Raw genomic sequence first — 23,460 nt, forward strand, 5'->3', positions numbered from 1 at the left:
TCAGTAGTTGCAAGGGCAACAGTCTGGATGATTGACTGGAATTCGGTAGTAGGAAAAGGGAGAGAAGGAAATGTAGTAGGTGAATATGGATTGGGGGAGAGAAATGAAAGAGGAAGCCTCCTGGTAGAATTTTGCACAGAGCACAAATTAATCATAGCTAACACTTAGATTAAGAACCATGAAAGAATGTTGTATAGATGGCAGAACCCTGGAGATACTAAAAGGTATCAGATAGATTATATAATGGTAAGACGGAGATTTAGGAACCAGGTTTTAAATTGTAAGAAATTTCCAGGGGCAGATGTGGACTCTGACCACAATCTATTGGCTATGACCTGTAGATTAAAACTGAAGAAACTGCAAAAAGGTGGGAATTTAAGCAGATGGGATCTGGATAAACTGAAAGAACAAGAGGTTGTACAGAGCTTCAGGGAGAGCATAAGGGAACAATTGACAGGAATGGGGGAAAGAAATACAGTAGAAGACAAATGGGTAGCTCTGAAGGATCAAGTAGTGAAGGCAGCGGAGGATCAAGTAGGTAAAAAGACGAGGGCTAGTAGAAATCCTTGGATAACAGAAGAAATATTGAATTTAATTGATGAAAGGAGAAAATATAAAATTGCAGTAAATGAAGCAGGCAAAAAGGAATACAAACGTGTCAAAAATAAGATCGACAGGAAGTGCAAAATGGCTAAGCAGGGATGGCTCGAGGACAAATGTAAGGATGTAGAGGCTTATCTCACTAGGGGTAAGATAGATACTGCCTACAGGAAAATTAAAGAGACCTTTGGAGATAAGAGAACCACTTGTATGAACATCAAGAGCTCAGATGGAAACCCGGTTCTAAGCAAAGACGGGAAAGCAGAAAGGTGGAAGGAGTATATAGAGGGTCTATACAAGGGCGATGTACTTGAGGACAATATTATGGAAATGGAAGAGGATGTAGATGAAGATGAAATGGGAGATATGATACTCCGTGAAGAGTTTAACAGAGCACTGAAAGACCTGAGTCGAAACAAGGCCCCTGGAGTAGACAACATTCCATTAGAACTACTGACGGCCTTGGGAGAGCCAGTCATGACAAAACTCTACCATCTGGTGAGCAAGATATATGAAACAGGTGAAATACCCTCAGACGTCAAGAAGAATATAATAATTCCAATCCCAAAGAAAGCAGGTGTTGACAGATGTGAAAATTACCAAACAATCAGTTTAATAAGCCACAGCTGCAAAATACTAACACGAATTGTTTACAGACGAATGGAAAAACTAGTAGAAGCCGACCTTGGGGAAGATCAGTTTGGATTCCGTAGAAATACTGGAACACGTGAGGCAACACTGACCTTACGAGTTATCTTAGAAGAAAGATAAAGGAAAGGCAAACCTACATTTCTAGCATTTGTAGACTTAGAGAAAGCTTTTGACAATGTTGACTGGAATACTCTCTTTCAAATTCTAAAGGTGGCAGGGGTAAAATACAGGGAGTGAAAGGCTATTTACAATTTGTACAAAAATCAGATGGCAGTTATAAGAGTCAAGGGACATGAAAGGGAAGCAGTTGTTGGGAAGGGAGTAAGACATGGTTATAGCCTCTCCCTGATGTTATTCAATCTGTATATTGAACAAGCAGTAAAGGAAACAAAAGAAAAATTTGGAGTAGATATTAAAATCCATGGAGTAGAAATAAAAACTTTGAGGTTCGCCGATGACATTGTAATTCTGTCAGAGACAGCAAAGGACTTGGAAGAGCAGTTGAACGGAATGGACAGTGTCTTGAAAGGAGGATATAAGATGAACATCAACAAAAGCAAAACGAGGATAATGGAATGTAGTCGAATTAAGTCGGGTGATGCTGATGGAATTAGATTAGGAAATGAGACACTTAAAGTAGTAAAGGAGTTTTGCTATTTAGGAAGTAAAATAACTGACAATGGTCGAAGTAGAGAGGATATAAAATGTAGACTGGCAATGGCAAGGAAAGCCTTTCTGAAGAAGAGAAATTTGTTAACATCGAGTATAGATTTAAGTGTCAGGAAGTCATTTCTGAAAGTATTCGTATGGAGTGTAGCCATGTATGGAAGTGAAACATGGATGACAAATAGTTTGGATAAGAAGAGAATAGAAGTTTTCGGAATGTGGTGCTACAGAAGAAGATTAGATGGGTAGATCACATAACTAATGAGGAGGGAGGAGGTGCTGAATAGGATTGGGGAGAAGAGAAGTTTGTGGTACAACTTGACGAGAAGAAGGGATCGGTTGGTAGGACATGTTCTGAGGCATCAAGGGATCACAAATTTAGCATTGGAGGGCAGCGTGGAGGGTAAAAATCGTAGAGAGAGACCAAGAGATGAATACACTAAGCAGATTCAAAAGGATGTAGGTTGCAGTAGGTACTGGGAGATGAAGAGGCTTGCACAGGATAGGGAAGCATGGAGAGCTGCATCAAACCAGTCCCAGGACTGAAGACCGCAACAACAGTCAGAAAAGATGGATTGCTACTCATAGTAAAGATGAAACGTTGAGTTGCAAATAGCCACAACGAAAAGACACTTGCACATTAATTTTGGCCATGTGGACAAGAAAGGGCATTCCAGTCCAAGCTGCCGGAAATAGCAGTCATGTTTGCATGAAGTGTGTTTGCTTATGTGAAGGATGTGTATGTGCATTTCCTTTTCTGAAGAAGGCTGTGGCCAAAAGCTAATTTGTAAGTGTGTTTTCATTGTGCCTGTTGACATTCCAATCTCGCAGTCTACAATTAAAGAACTTGATGGAATGCTGGACAAGCACTTAATGGAATGATGGAATGGGAATACTTCTTTGATCCGGAAACTATATGGATCACTTCACTTTTACAAATTCACTGGAAACTTTCCCTGTTGCATAAAAATAAAAATAGCTCAGGGGCAAGATTTTTCCATCTTTGATTACTTTGATCTCCTCAGCGCCTTGACTTCTTTCTAAGTTCCCTTGCAAGATGCACTACTGTATGATCACATTGTCACTTCTTCTGGAGAATAGGTCTGGTTAGATCTAGTCTAATGGTGTAGATATTGCATGCTTTGTTTGCTTTAACAACTATTTTGCCATCACAACACCAAATACCTATTCTGAGGTATTACAAAATTTACAATATGCTAAATCACTGCCAGTGCCTCTGCAGTCCACAAGTGTTTGTGTCCTCTGCGCATCTAATGTGGCTTGCCCCATAAAAGGAGAGAAATTATAAAGTTTCATACTAAAAGCAATTTACAAAAGCTAATGGATTACCTCTCAAAATAATGGCAGCTCATTTTCCAGCTGTGTCCATAGAAAAAGAAGGCAACTGATAAGGAAATAGACTATAGTAAAATTCACTACTGAAGGGTCAATGACCTAATCTCATATCATTGAGAAACATTGGAAAATTCGGCAGAGTGTGTCAATCAATCAGAAGAATCAAATTCAATTAAAAAAACAATTCTGGAAGTTTTAGAAGAATCGTTGGAGCAGTAAAGAAAGAAAATATTGGACTTCCTCAATACAAATATAGTAAGAAAAGTTCTGACAGAACGTAAATAATCTTAGAAGTAAAGACCACTCACTGAATAACAGAAGCACTTAAGTCATCAATAGGTACACACAATATATTGGATAAAATGAGTGCTCAAAAGAAATGATAATTGTATTAGAATAACAATATAGAAAGCTAAATGATTAATTAAAAAGATTAACAAGAGAGGAGTGGGTGAAAAGTCAGTGAGACAAGAGAAAACTAGAGAAATTTTAGAAGAAATATATAGAACAGCAATGCAACTAACAAACAAAAATTTAAGAAACTTCAGCAAAGACTACAGAGTCAATAAAAACAAAATGACATGAAGATTGATTGGAATAACTTTAGGAATTGATAAAGAATATGTATGGCAAATTTTGCGTAACTAGTTTAACATGAGAAAAAGAGTGTGTGAATTTGGTCCTGAAAATCATCATGACTGAACAGAAATAAGCTCATGAAAGTGTTTTTATTCACACTTTGAATGCCACTGAAAATGGTCCTAATTTTTGGGGAATCTTGGTTTTTGCAGTACAGCATCCCACTGTTAGACCACCCATTTTATTCACCTGACCTAGCACCCTGTAATTTTTATTTATTCCCCAAGGTCAAATCTATGTTAAAAGGAACAAGATTTCACTCCACTGAAGCAGTGAAAGGAAAAGTGGCATGTGTCATCAGGGAGCTCACAGACAAAGACTTGCAGCACCGTTTCCATAAGTGGAAAATTTGCATGGAGTGTTGTAGGGATAGAGGAGGGGAGCACATTGGCGGTAACAATAACTAAATATGCATGGTATTGAAATAAAATTTTTTGCAACAGTTGTCCTGTTATTTTATAGCCACACCTCACATACACACTCAGTTGTGGCACCTCCAAGTCTTAAAATTTTCACAAAAAGGCCCAACCAACATGGGTCACTGGCATTCCATTAAATTTCAAGAGATTGCACTAAATTTTGTGTTTACATTCATAGGGCAAAGTAAAACAAATGTGATGTTTTGAAAAAGGTCAAGATTTTCAAACCACTTCTGCATAATTTACACAAAAATATGTGAGGACATGCTATTTTACTTTTAACTGTGTCTGACTATAAAAGATAAATCACAGAACTTGGAGACATAGAGGCTGCAAGAGTAACAACTAATATGATGATTAAATGAAAAAGTGGTTGTCCAGCGTGAACAACTTTTTGCAAATTTGACACTAGTAAGCACTCTCTTGCCCTCATTGACATGTGGACTTTACCATTTGTGTAGAGGTTTCTAATACAAGTTCTCTTTTGGGTTTGCAAAACTCAAGAATAGCTCACATTATACTGGACGGACTTAAGTCAAACTACAGCCTATTAACAAATGAATTGCATTAAGAATTTAAATACACTGTTGACATCATCTCACATGGCTGTCCAGTTTTGCATGTTTAAAATGAAAAACTGCTGTTCAATTTGTGAAGTTCATAATTAGGAAGCTGCTAGGGACTTCACGACTATCAATGTCACACAAACCTTGCGGTCAAGCTCTGTAACATCCTCTGCACGGCTGCCATCACCATCTAACTCCAACTCGCCATCAGCATCATCCTGGTCAGCGTCACCATCTGCATCGGCACTGCCACGTGACCAGTCATCATCAACTTCAGTGGCATCACTCGGTACTCCGTCGCTCGCTGCATGACCCTCACTAACGGTGCGCCGTGCATCGTGTGGTGGTGATGCCGATGAATCCAGCATCAGGCTTCGCCTGTCACCACTCCGCGGCCGCCCCTTCCCCCACCGATTGCCACTCGCTGACATTGAGATGGCTGATGATGAGCTGCAGGCAGGATAGTAATTAACATCGTCACCTATTGTCATCCCCAGATACTTGTGCAGTTTTGTAATGAACTTGGAAATTATCACATTTATCTTAGTGAAGTACATGATCCACCAAGTCTGATTTTTGCAACATGTTCCTAACAAGTCATCTGTATTAAAACTACATGAGTACAGCTACTTGATGCTTTTAAAACATGAAAATTTGAATAATTCATTGTTTTTTTTTTTTTTTTTTTGAGAATACGGGTCTTGGAGATTTAATTAAGAAAAGACTAGCATTTGTGCCATATTTTCTTTATAATTAAAATTTTTGGTAATTATGTTTAATTAGCTGGCTGTGTTTAAAATTATGTTTTGTAATTTGTTAAGCAGAATATTTTCTTACAAATGGGAGTATATTGGTATTGATTTCACCAGAGTCATAATGATAGTGTGTTTGTTGTGTTTTATTAAAATTTTCTCCTTAAAGTAATAAAAGTGATAAATTATGCCAACAAAAGTAATGTGACATTTATGAAATGCATTTTACATTGGAAAATAATTGTAATAGGAAATATTTAGTGACTCATGAATGTAACATCTGTGTACTTGGTATTTGGTATGCCAGTTTTTGTTACTGTCTGCAGCATAGTGTCTTACGTATTAATGAAAGTGTAAACAACAATAAATATTCACAAAAGTCATGAACTAAGCTGAATAAGACTATCTATTTAATGATACACATAAAAGCAAATGCAACATTTTAGAACAAATTGGGGACAGAAATTTTGTGACAAAAAAGAAAATTACAAGGAATAACAACTTATCATATTGAACAGAAAATCCTCTTTTTTGTTTTGATGTAGATATGACATTTGCTAAATAATTTATTAATTGTTGGTTTATGTGTTGCAGTTTAGAGATGGCTAGTTGGAAGGGAATTCAATAAGTAATACAACACTTTTTTCTGAAAGCAGGTTGGTTTTATTCAAGATTACAATACACCATTTTATCCCCCACTCTTTTAGCTGCAAAACTCTATTTTTTAACATACCTTCCTTTCAAGGCAACTGCTTTATGATACATTACTGGGAGGGCCTGCATCGCCACATGGTATCACTCTGCTCGTCGACATCAGAGACAACATCACCCTGCATCAATAAGCTCCCCATCATCTATGTACTGCTTCCGGAGTGCATCCTTTGTTGGGCCAAACAGATAGAAGTCGGAAAGTTTAAGATCCGAGCTGTAACGTGGATGAGGAAGAACAGTCTATTGACAATTTGTGAGCTCCTCTCACATGTGCAGACTTACGTGAAGTCTTGCATTGTCGCAGAGAATGAGAAGTTCATTTGCATTTTTGTGGTGACAAACTTGCTGAAGTCCTACACTTCAGAGTTGACTGTCGCACCACGAGGGAGAACACGAAACAGAATAACACCTTCAGAGTCCCCGAAGGCTGTCTTCATGAAGGTGCGTGTCTGAACTTTTTCTTCAGAATAGAGATGGTGTGGCATCAGTTCATGGATTACAATTTTGTTTCCGGTTCAAAGTGATGAACCTCTTGTTTCATTGCCTGTGGTGATGATCAAGAAAAAAAAATTATGATCAACCTCATAACATGGAGGCAATTCCACACAGATGGTTCTTCGTTGCTTTTTATGATCTTCTGTTAGGCCTAGCAGGCACACACACCTTTGTATACCCCTAAAGGTGGACGAGTGTGTCAACACTAGCAACAGAGACATCCAATTGAGCAGCAAGATGTTCATCTATCACCTCAAATGAGAGTGTCTGCAAGTTCCAGCACTGCAGGAGTCACAGCTGTGTGCGACTGGCCAGCACACAAGGGCTCATACAGGTTCACGTGACCTTGTTGCAATGACGGCAGACACCTTGCTCACCGTCTCACTGCATTTTTGTTCATTGTAAGGTCTCTGTAGACCAGGGCTTCCCAACGAGTGTTCCGCAGACCACTTAAGGGTCCGCTGGCTCTTTCTAGGGGATCCACGGCCACCTTTCACCAAATTTTGTAAAATTATTGAATAAAAATGTGAAAATTAAATTCATCACTATTTTTTTCGTGTGAAAAATGTGTACTTTTACTTCAGGTTGTCTTCCCAAGTAGCCTTTGCAGTTCCTAAGTGAGAACGCATACACAGTTTAGTGCCAGAGAATGTGGCTTCTCTGATCAACTGTTTCGCAACAATACGGGGGTCGTTTGTGCGCCGGCTCACAGCTCTAGATCCGCTGAAACCTTTTACGCATGTGCAGAGCAAGCTCTGTCAACCAATCGCAGCGCTCGCTGGTCCGTATGGGGCCCCAGGCATCATCAAATGTTAAACTTGCTTTTTCAGTGCACTACCTATTTCATAAGTCGATTTTTGACCAGTTTATTACTTCTAACATGGATTGGCAGCTCAAGTCAGAATCATTGAAGAAGGATTTAGTTTCTCCATCACCTTCCCAACAAAGGAAGTTTCCAGTTGAAATGAATGACGAGGGCGGACGGCCAAAGGAAGAACAATCACAAGAAGCTTCAAATCCGGATTTATTATGTGAAAATGCTGCAAGTACTCCATTGGTTGCGATATCCTGTAGAAGTGGAATAGCCAAAAAGTGTAAGTACATCAAAAGCTATTTAGAAATGGGCTTTATGGAGCAAAGGAGGGTAAAGCTCAGTGTGTAATTTGTGCGTGAGTCCTTCCGGAGAGTTCAATGGTTCCAATTAAATTGCGCCGTCATTTTGAAGGTACTCACCCAGATTTCCAGGCTAAAGACATAGATTTTTTCAAAAGGAAGAGTGCTGAACGAGCTGCTTCTCAGCATTGCAAACAATTAATGAAAATTCATTTAAAGCTTCTTTCTTGGTTAGTTATCGAGTGGCAAAAACAGGCAAAGCTCATACCATTGCAGAAAATCTCATAAAACGGTGTGTTAATGTTATTGTTTTTTGCATGCTAGACGAAAATTCAGTAAAGCTTGTATTTTCGGTGCCATTATCAAACAATACTGTCAAGAGACGCATTGTTGACATGTCAAATGATGTGAAAGACGCTCTTGTTTCTCACATCCAACACAATTCATTTTCTCTGCAGATAGATGAATCCACAGATGTTGAAGGATTAGTGATTTTATTGGCTTTAGTCTGTTATGAATATTCTGGATGTTTAGAGGAGGACCTCTTATTGTGCAGACCACTACCTGCCCACACAACAGGTACTGAAATATTTCGTCTATTGGATGACTTTTTTAAGGACTAATGAAGTTTCATGGTCTAATTGCATAGATGTGTGCACAAATGGTGCAATAGCTATCACGGGTTCTACTGTCGAAGCAATAACGAAACTAAAAGAAAACGCCAAGAATTGCAGCAGTAGTCATAGTGCTCTCCACAGATTCACTTTAGCTCTGAAACAAATGCCTGTTTCAGTCAATAAAGTTTTAGACGAATCCATTCAAATCATTAACTACATAAAATCAAGGCCATTGAAGTCAAGACTTTTCACAATACTGTGTGAAGATATGGGAAGCCTTCATCGTTCCCTGCTTCTTCACACAGAAGTGAGGTGGCTCTCACGTGGGAATGCACTGTCTCGGTTGTACGAAGTCTTAGCTTTCCTTTTGGAGCACAACACCAAATTAGCTGACCTTATTAATGACGAAAATTGGCAGCGTATACCTTCCTATTTATCAGATATTTTCTCCAAAATGAATAAAATAAATATTTCACTCCAAGGGCAAAGTGAAACAAAGGTCACTGCTATTGACATAGAGCATTCAAGAGGAAAATCAATTTTTGGGCAGAGAGTGTCAAGGAGGGGGAGGTCGAGTGTTTTCCTCTCCTCAAGGAGTTTTTGAAAAACAAAACATTGGTGGGATGAATTTGTTTCATCAAATCCTGGAACATCTCCGAAGCTCGATGTCATTTTTGGAGCATTATTTCCCATCAGCTGAAGATGAGAAGCTGCAGAAATACAAATGGGTGGTCAACCCATTCACTGTATCCAAAAAGCCGAACATTCTATCATCAAATTAATATGAGTTGTTTATAGAAATTGCCACAGACCCATTTAGATAACAAGAAATACTACCCCCTTGTTGAAAAGGCAATCAGTACTTCTTCGTTTGCCACAATATACATGTGTTAATCTAGATTCTCGATCTATGCTGCCCACAAAACTAAATACCGAAGCTGTCTAGACGCAGAACCAGACATCCGTCTCCTGTTGTCAAGAATTGAAGCCAACTTTTCAAAATTGTGCCAGCAGAAGCACCCTCACCCATCACATTAGGATTCCATTATTATTCCTACAGCTTCATCTATAGTAAAGAAGAAAGCATTTTTCTTCATAGATGCTCAGTGAGCTTACCTGAACTATAACTCTGTAGGAATTTTGTTTCTGTCTTCTATCATTTACAAAATAATTATTAATTGAATTCTGTTGGCATAGATATTTTTGTTACAAAAATTAAAATGATCTCTAAAGCTAATTTCTTTTCTTTATAATATATTCCGTCCTCTCAGTTAAAAATATGGTGTGCCTATACTTCTGTTACAATTACTTGGTATTACTCTGACACTATATTGTGGCAACTAGCTGTGAGCATAAACAAAATGAGGGCTTTTCACGTGCCACCTTGTAAAAGGTAAACCTCCTCTGCCAGGATTGTTTCCTTTCAGGAAAAAGTCTTATTTTCTGTGAAATACTTTGTCTTCTTACACAGAAATAAGAGAGTCTGTTTGTTTGTTTCCGTAATTTGCTTACAGTCGATGCTGACTGCCACGATATAGTGTCCAAGTAGTAGTTGAAGTTGTCAGCTGTGGCTAAACTGTTGCCATGCTTCCTGCCAGTTGCCAGCTGCCAACTGACAGTACACTCTTGCAACGGTGCCTGCTAGCTGCCGACTATGGACTGACAGCTGCTGTTCAGTGGATATGCAGAAACATAAAAATAACTAGATTTTCTGAGATGGTTACATAGGCACAAAAATCGATTGTGGAACTGGAAAACAGCTTTATAAAAGCAGATTTCCACAATCGATTTCGAAGTGTTTACCTGACCAACCAAAAGCGGGACTGGGACATTGGCTTACGAAATCCAGTTTTGGAAATGCATGTAAACTGGGTGAATGTATTTGCACACATTGCACAACAGATGTCACAATAGTCCTTTAAAGGCAATACCTTGGCCTCTTTTCTTTCGTGATGTGTTTTTATCCTGAATCATGGATCTGCCTCTTTTCTTCACAGCCACGCGGAATGACAGCGCAATCTAATGCGCCATGTCATCGTGGATTGCGTGGCCGCTCCCGCCGTAGCTTCAAGCCCTCCCTTGGGCAGATGTGTGTGTGTGTGTGTGTGTGTGTGTGTGTGTGTGTGTGTTTGTTTGTTTGTTTGTTTGTTTTGTCCTTAGCGCAAGTTAAACTTAGGTTAATAGTGTGTAAGACTAGGGACTGATGACCTCACCAGTTAAGTCCCCTAGACTTTACATACATTTAAACATTTTTCTTTGGATTTCACGAAAAACCACACACACACACACACACACACACACACACACACACACACACACACACACATGACTGTTACGAAATATGCATGCTCATTACACAACAGTAGCCAAACAGTGGAAGTGAACAGACCACAAGCGGCAGTTTATCAACAGCGAACAGTTTGGACATGACGTTGATTGATCTTGGAGGAAGGGGCAGCTCCAACGTGTGGATTGCCAATTACCAAGTAATTTTAATCAGGCTATAGTGTGTTGAACAAAGAGAGTAAATCCACTAGTAAGTGTCTGGATACAGTGGGAATTCAAATTGGATCGTTAATTTCAAGTTGTTTGCATTCATCTCCAAACCAAATAATATTGATATTTTGGGGGGGGGAGTCATTGGGAACATGGCACTTGCATTAAGAAGCTTTCAGTTCCCATCAGTTTCGTCCGCCGTGGATTTTCGACTGAAGAAGGGGTCCACCAGCTGAAAAGGTTGGGAAGCCCTGCCGTAGACATTCTGCAAGCAATTATCTGCAATGCTCTATTTTGCTGCCAAAAGAAACTCAATGACAACTCTCTGCTTGCAACACACTTCTGTTACAAACACCATTTCGAAAGGTATGTATAGTGGTGCTATCTATCAGGATTTCATAATACTTACAGCAGTTGAAGCGGGAATATTCCATGATGTTCTGTAACAAATTCAACATTTTTGAACCAAAAATGGCCGAGCAAAAATTGCATTGCATTACTTATTGAACGCCCCTTTGTAGTTTTCCAGCTGAATTAGGTGTTTTAATTAAAATGTGTGTTTCAGCTATTCTAATAGCATTTTGCAACAAATATTTCAACAGTGAGTACAAATGGAAGATTAAAAATAAAAGATTACATTTCTTACGTACCACACTGATGTGCAAAACTTGAAGGTGAAAGTAACTTTTTCATGATATTGTTTCCCTGCCAAAGTCACATAGCTTGATGAAACTTGGAACACATAGAAAGAACTGTTGCAGTAAAGCACAGAAGGCAAGTGAAAGAAATAGCCAATAAAACTAACAGATACCATGGTTCATTTTGGTCCCCTAGACATTATAGAAGATGGATGTGTGATCCACATGGAAGGCAAAGTTTGGTCTGTGACATGATGTCATGCTGGCCACATAGTTTGCCACAAATTCTGCACCTCCATCAGAGTGACTGACAACTGTCGGGTGGTAGTTGATGCATGTGGAAAATATGTTTCCCCAACACATCCCACATGTAGTCAGTGATATTTAAGTTGGGGGAACTGGCAGGTCAGTCCATTTTCCAAATAACTTCTCATTCCAAGAGCTGCTTCATCCTCGCTGTTTGATGTGGTCGTGCATTGTCATCCACACAACTGAAATCAGAGCCAAATGCACACCCCTGAAAAGATGAACATGGGAAAGGAGTACAGTGTCACAAAAACGTTGAACAGTGAGTGTACAGTGTTCAAAGATTTGGAGATCAGTACACCCATGCGACATTATGCCTCCCCACACTGCAACACCCGGACCACCAAAACCGTCATGTTTGACAATGTTCCTGAGGGCATTACGTGTTCCCACCTCCTGCCATATGAGGGTATGTCCACCATTGTTGAAGTTGATCATTTTGATTGTCCAGGTGTTGATGTGGTGAGGTATAATGTTGAAGGGGCATGTTGGTATACTTATCTTTGAAAATGAAAATGGTGCTCTCACTGGACAACGTTAATCTGACACTAATCATTCCCCATGTGTGTCTTTTGAGGGTTGGATTTGGCCCCAATTTCATTTTTAGGGATGACATTGTGCAACCGCATTGAGCAGCACTGGTGGAGCACCTCTTGGAACAGGAGGATATTCGGCAATTGGGCTGGTCTGCCCATTCCACTGACATAAATCCAATTGACCAGCTATGGTAGCACCTTAGGGGGACTTATTGCAACATGGGAGCATGGTGATCACATGCCCTGTTTGAAAGCATTCTCGTCTTTTGTAATGCCCAGTGGACCATCATGAATTGCAGTGATGTCAGTGTAATTATTGTCTTCAAGTAGAGATGTCATTACTGTTCATCTCACTGTATATTTCTTTCAGTTACCTTCTGTATTATACTGCAGCAGCTCTTTCTATGTGTGACTCAAGTTTCATTGAGACACGTTACTTGGCAGTGACACATCATGCCAAAGTTACTTTTGTCCTTAAGTTTTGCATGCCATTGTATGATGTATATCATAGGGTGTGTGCTGATGAAGTTTAATACTATGCAATGAAATTTTATTAAGGAAGAGTGGATTTCAAATCCTGATAAGGTTTTCTGTGGCTTCCCTATATCACTGTGTATGATTCCTCCAGAAAGATAATGACAAATTTCATTCACCAAATGTGTCTTACCAATTTAGTGTTTCGTCTCTAATGACACAGAAGTCAGTAGGATGCTGAAGTCTAACTTACCTTGCTAAACACTTACTCCTTCATTTCAGTGATCATTCAACAGATTTCACATGTGAACAGGAAATACATTTTCTCTGCTTGAATAACTTACACGAATGTAGTGGGGTAAATTCACTAGAAACCACCCCTGTTTGCCTTGTCATTTTCAAGGCTCACAACTGCTAACAGAAGTAGAGATCAATGCGCATACATTAGAGGAAGTCCCATGTGTGAAGTCCATTGCCATCAAGACAGATAATAAATAAAGCAATGTAGCACTAGCACATTGATAATTTAACTAAAGACCACAGTTCTTCTCACTTTGCACTTACAAACCTCTCACTCTGTTGTCATGGATATGTGATTCCTAGCATGCTTTCTATACTTTCTCTCAATGTTGTCCTATGACATGATCCTCTGAGACAACACAGCAGAGGTCAAAAAAGTACTTATTCCGTGTAAGTGTTGAGCAAGGATATTATGAAAGTCAATAACAACTTTCACAAGCCTCTTCAGCAACCATATAAACAATAGTGTTTCTAAAGCTATCATAAAAGTTTCTGGATGGAACAATATGTAAAATAAGGACAAGGCAACCATTCACCTGTAGCAGACTAATGTGGTGTGCAAATACACACATAACAGAAATCAGTATTAACTAACATTCGAGCTCTGGCTCTTTTTCTAGTTGAAAATGCACACATTCACATACACAATCACACAGACACCAAAACGTGTCCTACTGCACCTGCGACATCACTTATTACTGATTATTAATTACTGAGAGCAGTTGCCTAGGCTGATGGATGTGGGGAGATGATTGGGAAGGATGCACAAGGGAAGGATGGGGTAGCAGGTTAGTGAGAGGCAGGAGTGGCTGACTCGGTGACTGCACAAAAATATTGAGAGGATGTAGCATATAAAATGTACAGAGAGAGGGAAGGAGGGAGATAGAGGAAGGTGGAGAGAGTGAGGAGGGAAATGAAGAGGGGTGGGAAGGTGGAGGAGGGAAGAGAGGGAGATAGAAAGAAAGGGCGGGGGAGGGGGTGGTGAGGGGAGGGAGGGGGAAAGAAAGAGAGAGAGATAGAGAGAAATGGTGGAAGAAGACAGTACAGAATCTGGACAGTGAAGGAGTGCTGTGCATGACAACAGAGGTAAAAAGTGAAAAAGTAAGGTGAGGTAGTGGGGAACAGGTTTAGGCCAGCAGGATTGTGCATGGTTTGATGCAGAGACATTTCCCACCTGTATAGTTCAGAGAAAATAGTGCTGGGGGCGAGTATCTAAATGATGCATGTAGTGAAGCAGCTATTAAAGTACTTGCGTTATGGTGTGGAGCATAACTGAAATACATTGTCCAGTCGCATAAATGTGATCACCTGTCAATGGCATGAAAACTACTCTTTGCAGTGCAGACCACTGTGAGATGTGCAGGAAGAGAGTCATTGAGAACGTGGAAGGTACTGACAGGGATGGGGAGGCACACGGACTCCAGTATTGTGGCCAGATGCACTACATTTCTCATTGAGATACTACGGCAGAAACAGGCCGATCGAGGTCATCCCATAGTCTCGACTTTGTTTAAATCTGGGGATTTCAATGGCCAGGAGAGTTCGGCAAATTCATCCTGTTGCTCTCTGAACAACACATGTGCACTTTGAGTTGTGTGACACATTGCATTGTCCCGCTAGTAGATGCCATCATGCCAAGGAAATACAAACTTTGTTTAAGGGTGGGCTTTGTCCCCAAAGACAGATACATACCTGTGTTGTTCCACCATGCCTTCCCAAATGGTGATACACACAGGGGATCACACAAAAGAAATTCCCCATACCATAACTGCTGCAGGGTGTTCACTTTCAGACATTTGACAGTAAGTACCCACAGCTGTCTGTCCAATGGGGCATAAGGCATGATTCATCTGAAAAGGCCACCTGTCACCACTCATGCTTTCAGAGGTATGATAGTACATGCCCACAGCCATCTGTCTAATGGGAAAGCACGATTCATATGAAGAGGCCACCTGTCGTCACTCAGTCCAGCTTTTGTCACTGATGAACAGCATTCAGCATGGGTGCATGAACCAGGCACCAGACACTTGGTGTCTGCTGTGAATGCCCATACACAGTAATGTTCACCGAATGGTCATTGAGGAAACACTGTTGGTAGCCCCTTGGTTTATCTGGGTGATCTGTTGCTCTACAGTTTATTTTGCCTTGCGTGGTATACTTTAACCACTGCAGCATGTGAACAGTTTACAGACTTAGTCTTTAAGAAATGCTTCCACCTGTGGCTGGAAGCCAGTGATCATGCCCTTTTGGGGACAAAATAAATTATTCTGTTCCCTATTATGACAACTACTACACTGTTATCCAAGCCTCCCCAAAACACTTTATATACCATCCACTGCTAGTGATGACATCTGTGAGTGGATATTGCACATTGACATCGAACAGATGTGGTAGACACATTAATGCGAATGGGTCATATACGTATAACATAGCTGCTTTCACATGTGGCCCTGCTTTTTATAGTGCAGAAATTGTGGGACAGGTCTTGTATATGTGTCATCGACAAGGGAATTTCCTATGGGGTACTGGGTTGGGAGCAAGATTGGAATACAGAGGGACAAGGATACTCTGTAGATTAGATGGGTGGCAGAACACTACTTTGCGAAATGGGGTAGGATTATGGGTGCGATATCCCTCGTCTCAGGACATGACAATAGGTAGTCGAAGCACTGGTGAAGGATGTGGTTGAGCTTTTCGAGGCCATGGTGATAATAGGTGATCAGAGGAGAGTTGTTTGGTGTTTGGCCAGGCGATCAGAGGAGAGCTGTTTGGTGGTTGGCTAACAGGTCTAACGCTGTCAGAGGATACAGTACAGGAGATTTGATTACGCATGTGCTGGATTGTATGTTTTCTGTCAATAAAGTCTCTGGAAAGGTTAATGGTATATTTCGACAGGTTCTGCTTTCCACTGCTGACGTGGTTATGTGGAAAAGGTGACAACTGTCAGAGACAAAGTACTATTGGTGGCTGGTGCCCTTGATATGAACAGATGTATTTATGGAGCGATCTAAGATGTGGAAATCGACATCTAATAAGGTGCCTTGTTGAGTTGAGACCAGGTGAAACAGATGTGAGAGTAGATGTTGAGGTTGTTGAGGAAAGAGCAAAAGTTGTCCTTGCCGTGAACTAAGATAACGAAAATGTCATCAATGAATCTGAACCAGACAAGGGGTTTTAAGTGTTGACTCAAAAGGAAGGATTCCTCCAGGCAGCCCGTCAGTAAGTTGGCACAGGCTGGTGCCATGTGAGTACTTGATGGCAGAGCAAAGTAATTGTGGGCCAGGATGTGGTTGGCCAGGAGGATTAGGAAAGAATTGGTGGGTTTTGTATCTGGAGGACAATGGGAAAAGTAGTGCCATGGGGGATGTTGGTGTCATACAAGGGCATCACATCCACTTGACCAACAAGGAGTCTTGTGGTAACAGGACAGGACCTATGAAAAGGCAGCAAAGGAAGTCAGCAGTGTCTTGGGGATAGGATGCGAGATCATGAATAATAATTTGGTCAACAAAGGCAGAAGTTCATTCTATGGGAGCACTGTAACCAGCACAGTGGGGTGACCAGTAGAGAGAGAGAGAGAGACTGGTGGGGCTCGTTTTGTAGAGTTTGGAGACAGGTAAAAGGTAGGAATGCAGGGGTTGCTTCTGTGAGGAGGGAGATGGATTCAGGTATCAGAGTTTGGGACAAAGTCACTGAAGGTCATGTTGGACTTCTCCAATGGGATCACATAAGGCGAATACAGAGATACTAAAAGTTGGCCATAACCCTCAGCCATGTAGTCACTATAATTTGTGACCATAGTGGTAGCTTTTGTGCCTAGGAAGGATGATAAGGTCTGGATGGGTTTTCAGGTTAGGGATAGCTGTGTGTTTCACAGAAATAATGTTGGAGTCAGTAGGGAGAGATTTATGAAAGGAAGGTGAAGCCAGGTTAAAAGGGAGGACATCTTGAAAGATTACCAGAGGAGGGCTAGGTGGAAGGGTAGGAGGGTCACTGTTGGAGGGAGGTTGGATCAAGGTTCTATGTGGGGTTTTGGATGACTGTTTCCAATAAGGTGCGTGGCGAAGAAATGTTTGTTACTGCAAAGAACGAGAACAGGAAAGGAGGTGCTTTATAATTCCAATTTGGCCTAATAACCCAGAAGATGTTAACTTCAGTGACAATGGCCATGAAAGCCTGCAGACTTACATACAACAAAGGAGTCAATTTGGAAATGTATAATAGAAATTCCTGGATTTAATAATATGTGAAATACAGGAAAGGTAACCATTCACCTATACAGAGTGATGTGTGGTGCATACACATATGTAACAGGAAAGAGCATTCACTAGCTTTTGAGCTCTGGCTTTTGCTCCAGTGGTATTTGTGTTTATTAACGAGAATGAATTTAGGATTAACTGTGAAATTCACAGCCACAATATTACAAATAAAAGTATGCACCACACATCAGTCTGCTATAGGTGAGTGGTTGTCTATCCCTTATTTTACTTAAAAGTAAAAATTATTTACATATAGCCTGTGCCTCTCCAACTAGGGTTTAGAATAAGAGTTTTATATGCTAGTGCAACAGTCTGTAACAGGTTGCTAATAAGTGTCAGGCAGGAAATTGAAAATCCTCTGTTATTCGAATTCATAATAAAGGGAAACTTCATTAGCCACTCCTACAGTTTATCACAATATTTTGAATCATGGTTTTAAATTTCTCCGAAGTCTAATGCTGTTTTCAGTTCACTTTACTGGAGGTACCTCGAGTGGCTGCTTCTCCTTGTTAATACGTAACTTGACTTGTCGCACAGCCTTGAGTGTTCTACTTTATGGTAGGATTAACAAGACACAATGTGTGCGTGAATGAATGAGAACAAAATCAATATTAAAATGTTAGCATTGCATCTTGTGCCAAAGTAACTGATGCAGAGATGTTATCTTTGCAGTAGTGAAGAAAATAACCTCATCTCGCCTCATTTCATTGACAGTATGATAGATTAAATAGAGCTGCTCTTGAATCACATATAAATTTAGGTTCTTTATTTTTCTCAACAGTTGTAAAACAAGTGCAATTATTCATGAGTCACAAAGAAATATTTATAAATTTTGTTTGGTGATGCTTCATGTTGGTCAATCTTCAATATCAAGGTACCATGTCCTTGTGAACTGTTACTGCAAAGAACGTTTAAAGGGAAGAAGGAGCTTTATAATTCCAGTTTGTTTGAACTTTGGGCTAATGGTGAGGCCTTTAGAAAGTACCAACACTAGAATGGCAGAAGGAGTCAACATGACCCCTGTCATATATTTTTCTTCAATGTGACATCCAGTTTTTTTATTCTGTTCATGAAATAATATGACTTATTTGAATTTTTTCTCCTCCTTATGATGATGTAATAGAATTTACAAAATATTTATAGTTTCTTGGATATTTCATTTGATATACCTAGAAACAATCAAAACATCCACTTGACATTGCTGTAATTTCTCTTCTGAATATCTGTAAATAATGCAACACTGGAGTAGCAGTAATCAGCTATCATGCAAAATAATTGCTTCTGGTCATTATTGTGTATTTGCACATGCATTTTCAGTTTGACACAGTTTATATTGTGTCATTCAGATAATATTCTTTGTCCATGAAAGACATTTTTCAAGACATCTCGTCAGTGTGGACTTTCTGATGAAGAAATATTATATCTCTTACTTTCTGACACTGAATCGGAGATCAACTTCACTGATGAAGATGAGAATACTCTACCATAGACAAGATGAAGAACTTGTGAATGAGGAGGGATTAGTAGACGAGGACTCAGATGCTGATCCATGTCAGCTTTCACCTCATCCATCACAGCCATCCCATATGAACATTTCTGCAAAGATGGTCACTAGGGATGGAACTATGCAGGAAACTGCCAATTTTTTACCTTCTGGAAGAACGTCAGATGTGAACGATTTAAAGGAGAGAGGAGGTCCCACAACTTTTGCTTGCCAATAAGTAGACAACTCTGTGAACTGTGTTTTCTGTCTTATTTTTGATAAAGCAACACTATGTCTAATGAAGAAATACAAAGAACCAGCTGCTCAAAAAGTACCAAGAAACAATGATTAGACTGTGTCACTTAAGGAACAGGAAAAATTGACAGCCATCATATATGCCTGGCGTGTCAATTGTACTTAAGGTTTGTCTGTGGACTTGTCTGGTCAATTTCTGGAGACTTACTTTCATCAGGGAGGATAAGCCAAGGGACAGGTTTCAGGAACTTCTCAGCTTTCTCCATTCCAAGGAAGAATCAACCCAAGATGAACATCTATCAGCCAACACATTTACTTTTGTATCTGAAATTTGTGGACAGTTACCCCTGGACAAAATATAACTGTAGATATAGTCTCAAATTCAGGATTGCTCCGATGTACGAGGGTTGTTTGAAAAGTTCTCGGAATGGAATAGAAAAAAAGTACTTACATCACTGAAACTTTTTTTTTCAGTGTAGTCACCTTGGAGATTAATGCACTTGGTCCAGTATTGTTCCAATGCCTTGATCCCATCTCAAAAATGAGTTTCCTCCAGGCCAGCAAATTAGGTGTCAACTCTGGCTATCAATTCTTCGTTTGAAGTAAATCTTCGTCCACAAAGAAAAATTTTCAGTTTTGGGAAGGGATGAAGTCTGACAGAGCCATATCACGTGAATGAGGTGGGTGTTGCAACAATTCATACCTTAGTTCCTGTAATTTTGCAATGATGATGGCACGTGTATGGGTGCGCATTGTCTTGATGGAAGATGACATTCTTCCTTGATAAACTTGGCCTTTTTTGCGTATCTTTTGTTGGAATTTGTCCAGGAGGTTAGCATAGTATTCTCCAGTAATTGTTTGCCCAATGGGGAGATTATCTACAAACACAATCCCCTTTGCATCCGATAACACTGATGCCATAATCTTTCCCACCAAAAGAATTGTCTTTGCTTTCTTTATTGGTGAAGAATCAGCATGTTTCCACTGCTTTGACTGTTGCTGTGTCTCTGGGATACACCCAAGTTTCATCTGTGGTCACAAACCAGAGCAAAAAATCTTGTTTGTTTCTACTAAAACGTGCCAAACACTGTTCCAATATTTCCATTCTCATGTGTTTCTGATCCAGCATCAACAGTCGCGGCACCCATCTTGCAGATAATTATTTCATTTCTAATTCATCAGTTAAAATGTGATAATACACTTTCAGATGACATCTGGCAAGCAAAATTTCACGCACTTCCGATTGGTGATCCTCCATGACCATTTTGTGCACTTTTGCAATGATTTCTGGAGTAGTGACACATCTTGACCGTCCACTTCACAGATCATCATCTAAGCTCACCAGACCAAATTCAAATTCATTTTTCCACTTGGAAACAGTTGAATATGAAGGAGCAGAGTCCCCAGTATATTCTGGAAATTGGCATGAATGTCCTTTGTTTTCATATCTTTCTTTATGAAGTACTTAATCACTGCTCGAATCTCAATTTTTTTCCATCTTCACAAATCACTACACAGGATCAACAACAGAGCCACATCACCGCCACAGCTCTCTTCCGAGAGCACTGATGTGCATGATTGGCATGAATGTCCTTTGTTTTCATATCTTTCTTTATGAAGTACTTAATCACTGCTCGAATCTCAATTTTTTTCCATCTTCACAAATCACTACACAGGATCAACAACAGAGCCACATCACCGCCACAGCTCTCTTCCGAGAGCACTGATGTGGCATGTGTTTACAGGCAACAGTCCAATGAATATCATGTGAACAACTCGTTGTGCTAGCACTGACTCTTGTGGTGATTCTGAGAACTTTAAAAACCACCCTCATAGCAACGAAGTATATATGTAATGCTTTCTGCCATCTCAAGTAGAGAAAAGTAACTGTTTGGAGAGTACACTGTTATATATCTCATGGAGCCATTTCTAAATCAAGGAAGAAACATGGTTGCACACAACATCTTCAAATCTCTTGAACTTGCTAAGAAATTCCAAGAAAAGGAAACTTCATTAGTTGATACAGTGAACAAGATTAGCCATAAAATCCCTCATGAGGTAAAGAAGCAAAATGTTGAAATACACTCCATCATCATTCTGTGCCAGACTGGCAATAGACACTGTACCATGACTGTATACCAAGAAAAGAAGAATGAAAATGTAATTCTTCGGAGTGCACTGCATGCTGAAGTAGCAATAAGCAAAGAAGGAAAGGAGAAACCTGAAGATGTAAGGTTCTATAATTAACAAAGTACAGGATGGATATAGTTGAGAAGATAGTCCACAAATGTACTGCAAATGTACAATGCATATCTTTTACAATATCTTTAAGATGGCAGCAATAAATACAGTGGTATCTGCATAATTTTAACTAACAAGAAACTGTAGAGGAAGAAGTTCATATTTCAACTGGTGAACAAACTCAAGGAAACAAAAGAACAACAGAGAAAGACAAAAGAAGAGGATACAGGATCAATATTACCTAAAAAGCAGATGAAGTGCAAAACCAGCCTATGAAAAGGCAACAAGACCAGTGACACATAAATCACCTGTGATAAGTGTGTCAAGCAGATTCCAGTGAGTTGAGTATAAAGGAAACAAAGGCATGTGTAGAACACTTGTGAGTATAATGTGCACCATATACACTAAATGTGACTCAACGGTTCTACAAATAGTTACTGTATAAAAGTCTATTGTTTTAGGAAATTTATTGGCACAAGCAATGATAAATTGGTAAGATGTTTTTTGTTGAAATAAATAAGTAATTTATTAATTATCACATTCATTTACTACTGTTATAACTTGCAAAAAGGTTGTTGTTGTTGTTGTGGTCTTCAGTCCTGAGACTGGTTTGATGCAGCTCTCCATGCTACTCTATCCTTGGCAAGCTTCTTCATCTCCCAACATGTACTGCAGCCAACATCCTTCTGAATCTGTTTAGTTTATTCATCTCTTGGTCTCCCTCTATGATTTTTACCCTCCACACTGCCCTCCAATACTAAATTGGTGATCCCTTGATGCCTCAGAACATGTCCTACCAACCGGTCCCTTCTTCTCGTCAAGTTGTGCCACAAACTCCTCTTCTCCCCAATTCTATTCAATACCTCATCATTAGTTGTGTGATCTACCCATGTAATCTTCAGCTTTCTTCTGTAGCACCACAGTTCAAAAGCTTCTATTCTCTTCCTGTCCAAACTATTTATCATCCATGTTTCTCTTCCATACATAGCTACACTCCACACAATTACTTTCAGAAACGACTTCCCGACATTTAAATCTATACTCGATGTTAACAAATTTCTCTTCTTCAGAAGCGCTTTCCTTGTCGTTGCAAGTCTTCATTTTATATCCTCTCTACTTTGACTATCATCAGTTATTTTGCTCCCCAAGTAGCAAAACTCCTTTACTACTTGAAGTGTCTGATTTCCTAATCTAATTCCCTCAGCATCACCTGACTTACACTACATTCCATTATCCTCGTTTTGCTTTTGTTGAAGTTAATCTTATACCCTCCTTTTAAGAAACTATGCATTCCGTTGAACTACTCTTCAAAATCCTTTGCTGTCTCTGACAGAATTACCATGTCATCGGCGAACCTCGAAGTTTTTATTTCTTCTCCATGGATTTTAATACCTACTCCGAATTTTTCTTTTGTTTCCTTTACTGCTTGCTCAATGTACAGATTGAATGACATTGGGGAGAGGCTACAACCCTGTCTCACTCCCTTCCCAACCACTGCTTCCCTTTCATGTTCCTCGACTCTTATAACTGCCATCTGGTTTCTATACAAATTGTAAATAGCCTTTCGCTCCCTGTATTTTACCCATGACACCTTCAGAATTTGAAAGAGAGTATTCCAGTCAACATTGTCAAAAGCTTTCTCCAAGTCTACAAATGCTAGAAACGTAGGTTTGCCTTTTCTTAATGTAGCTTCTAAGATAAGTCGTAGGGTCAGTATTGCCTCATATGTTCCAACATTTCTACAGAATCCAAACTGATCTTCCCTGAGGTCCACTTCTACCAGCTTTTCCAATTGTCTGTAAAGAATTCGCGTTAGTATTTTGCAGCTGTGACTTATTAAACTGATAGTTCGGTAATTTTCACATCTGTCAACACCTGCTTTCTTTG

General features: G+C 39.7%; 1 protein-coding gene across 1 annotated transcript in view; it reads right to left on the minus strand.

Moving 5' to 3' along the window:
- The window catches only part of LOC126281741 (uncharacterized), a 500,256-nt gene that overhangs the window by 34,307 nt on the left and 442,489 nt on the right, over nucleotides 1–23,460 (minus strand). The window contains exon 7 of the mRNA XM_049980928.1: nucleotides 5,041–5,347. Coding sequence (XP_049836885.1) covers nucleotides 5,041–5,347 — 307 coding nt within the window. The remainder of the gene's footprint in view (nucleotides 1–5,040; nucleotides 5,348–23,460) is intronic.

Source organism: Schistocerca gregaria, chromosome 7 (assembly GCF_023897955.1).
Source record: "Schistocerca gregaria isolate iqSchGreg1 chromosome 7, iqSchGreg1.2, whole genome shotgun sequence".
Taxonomy (NCBI): Eukaryota; Metazoa; Arthropoda; class Insecta; order Orthoptera; family Acrididae; genus Schistocerca; species Schistocerca gregaria.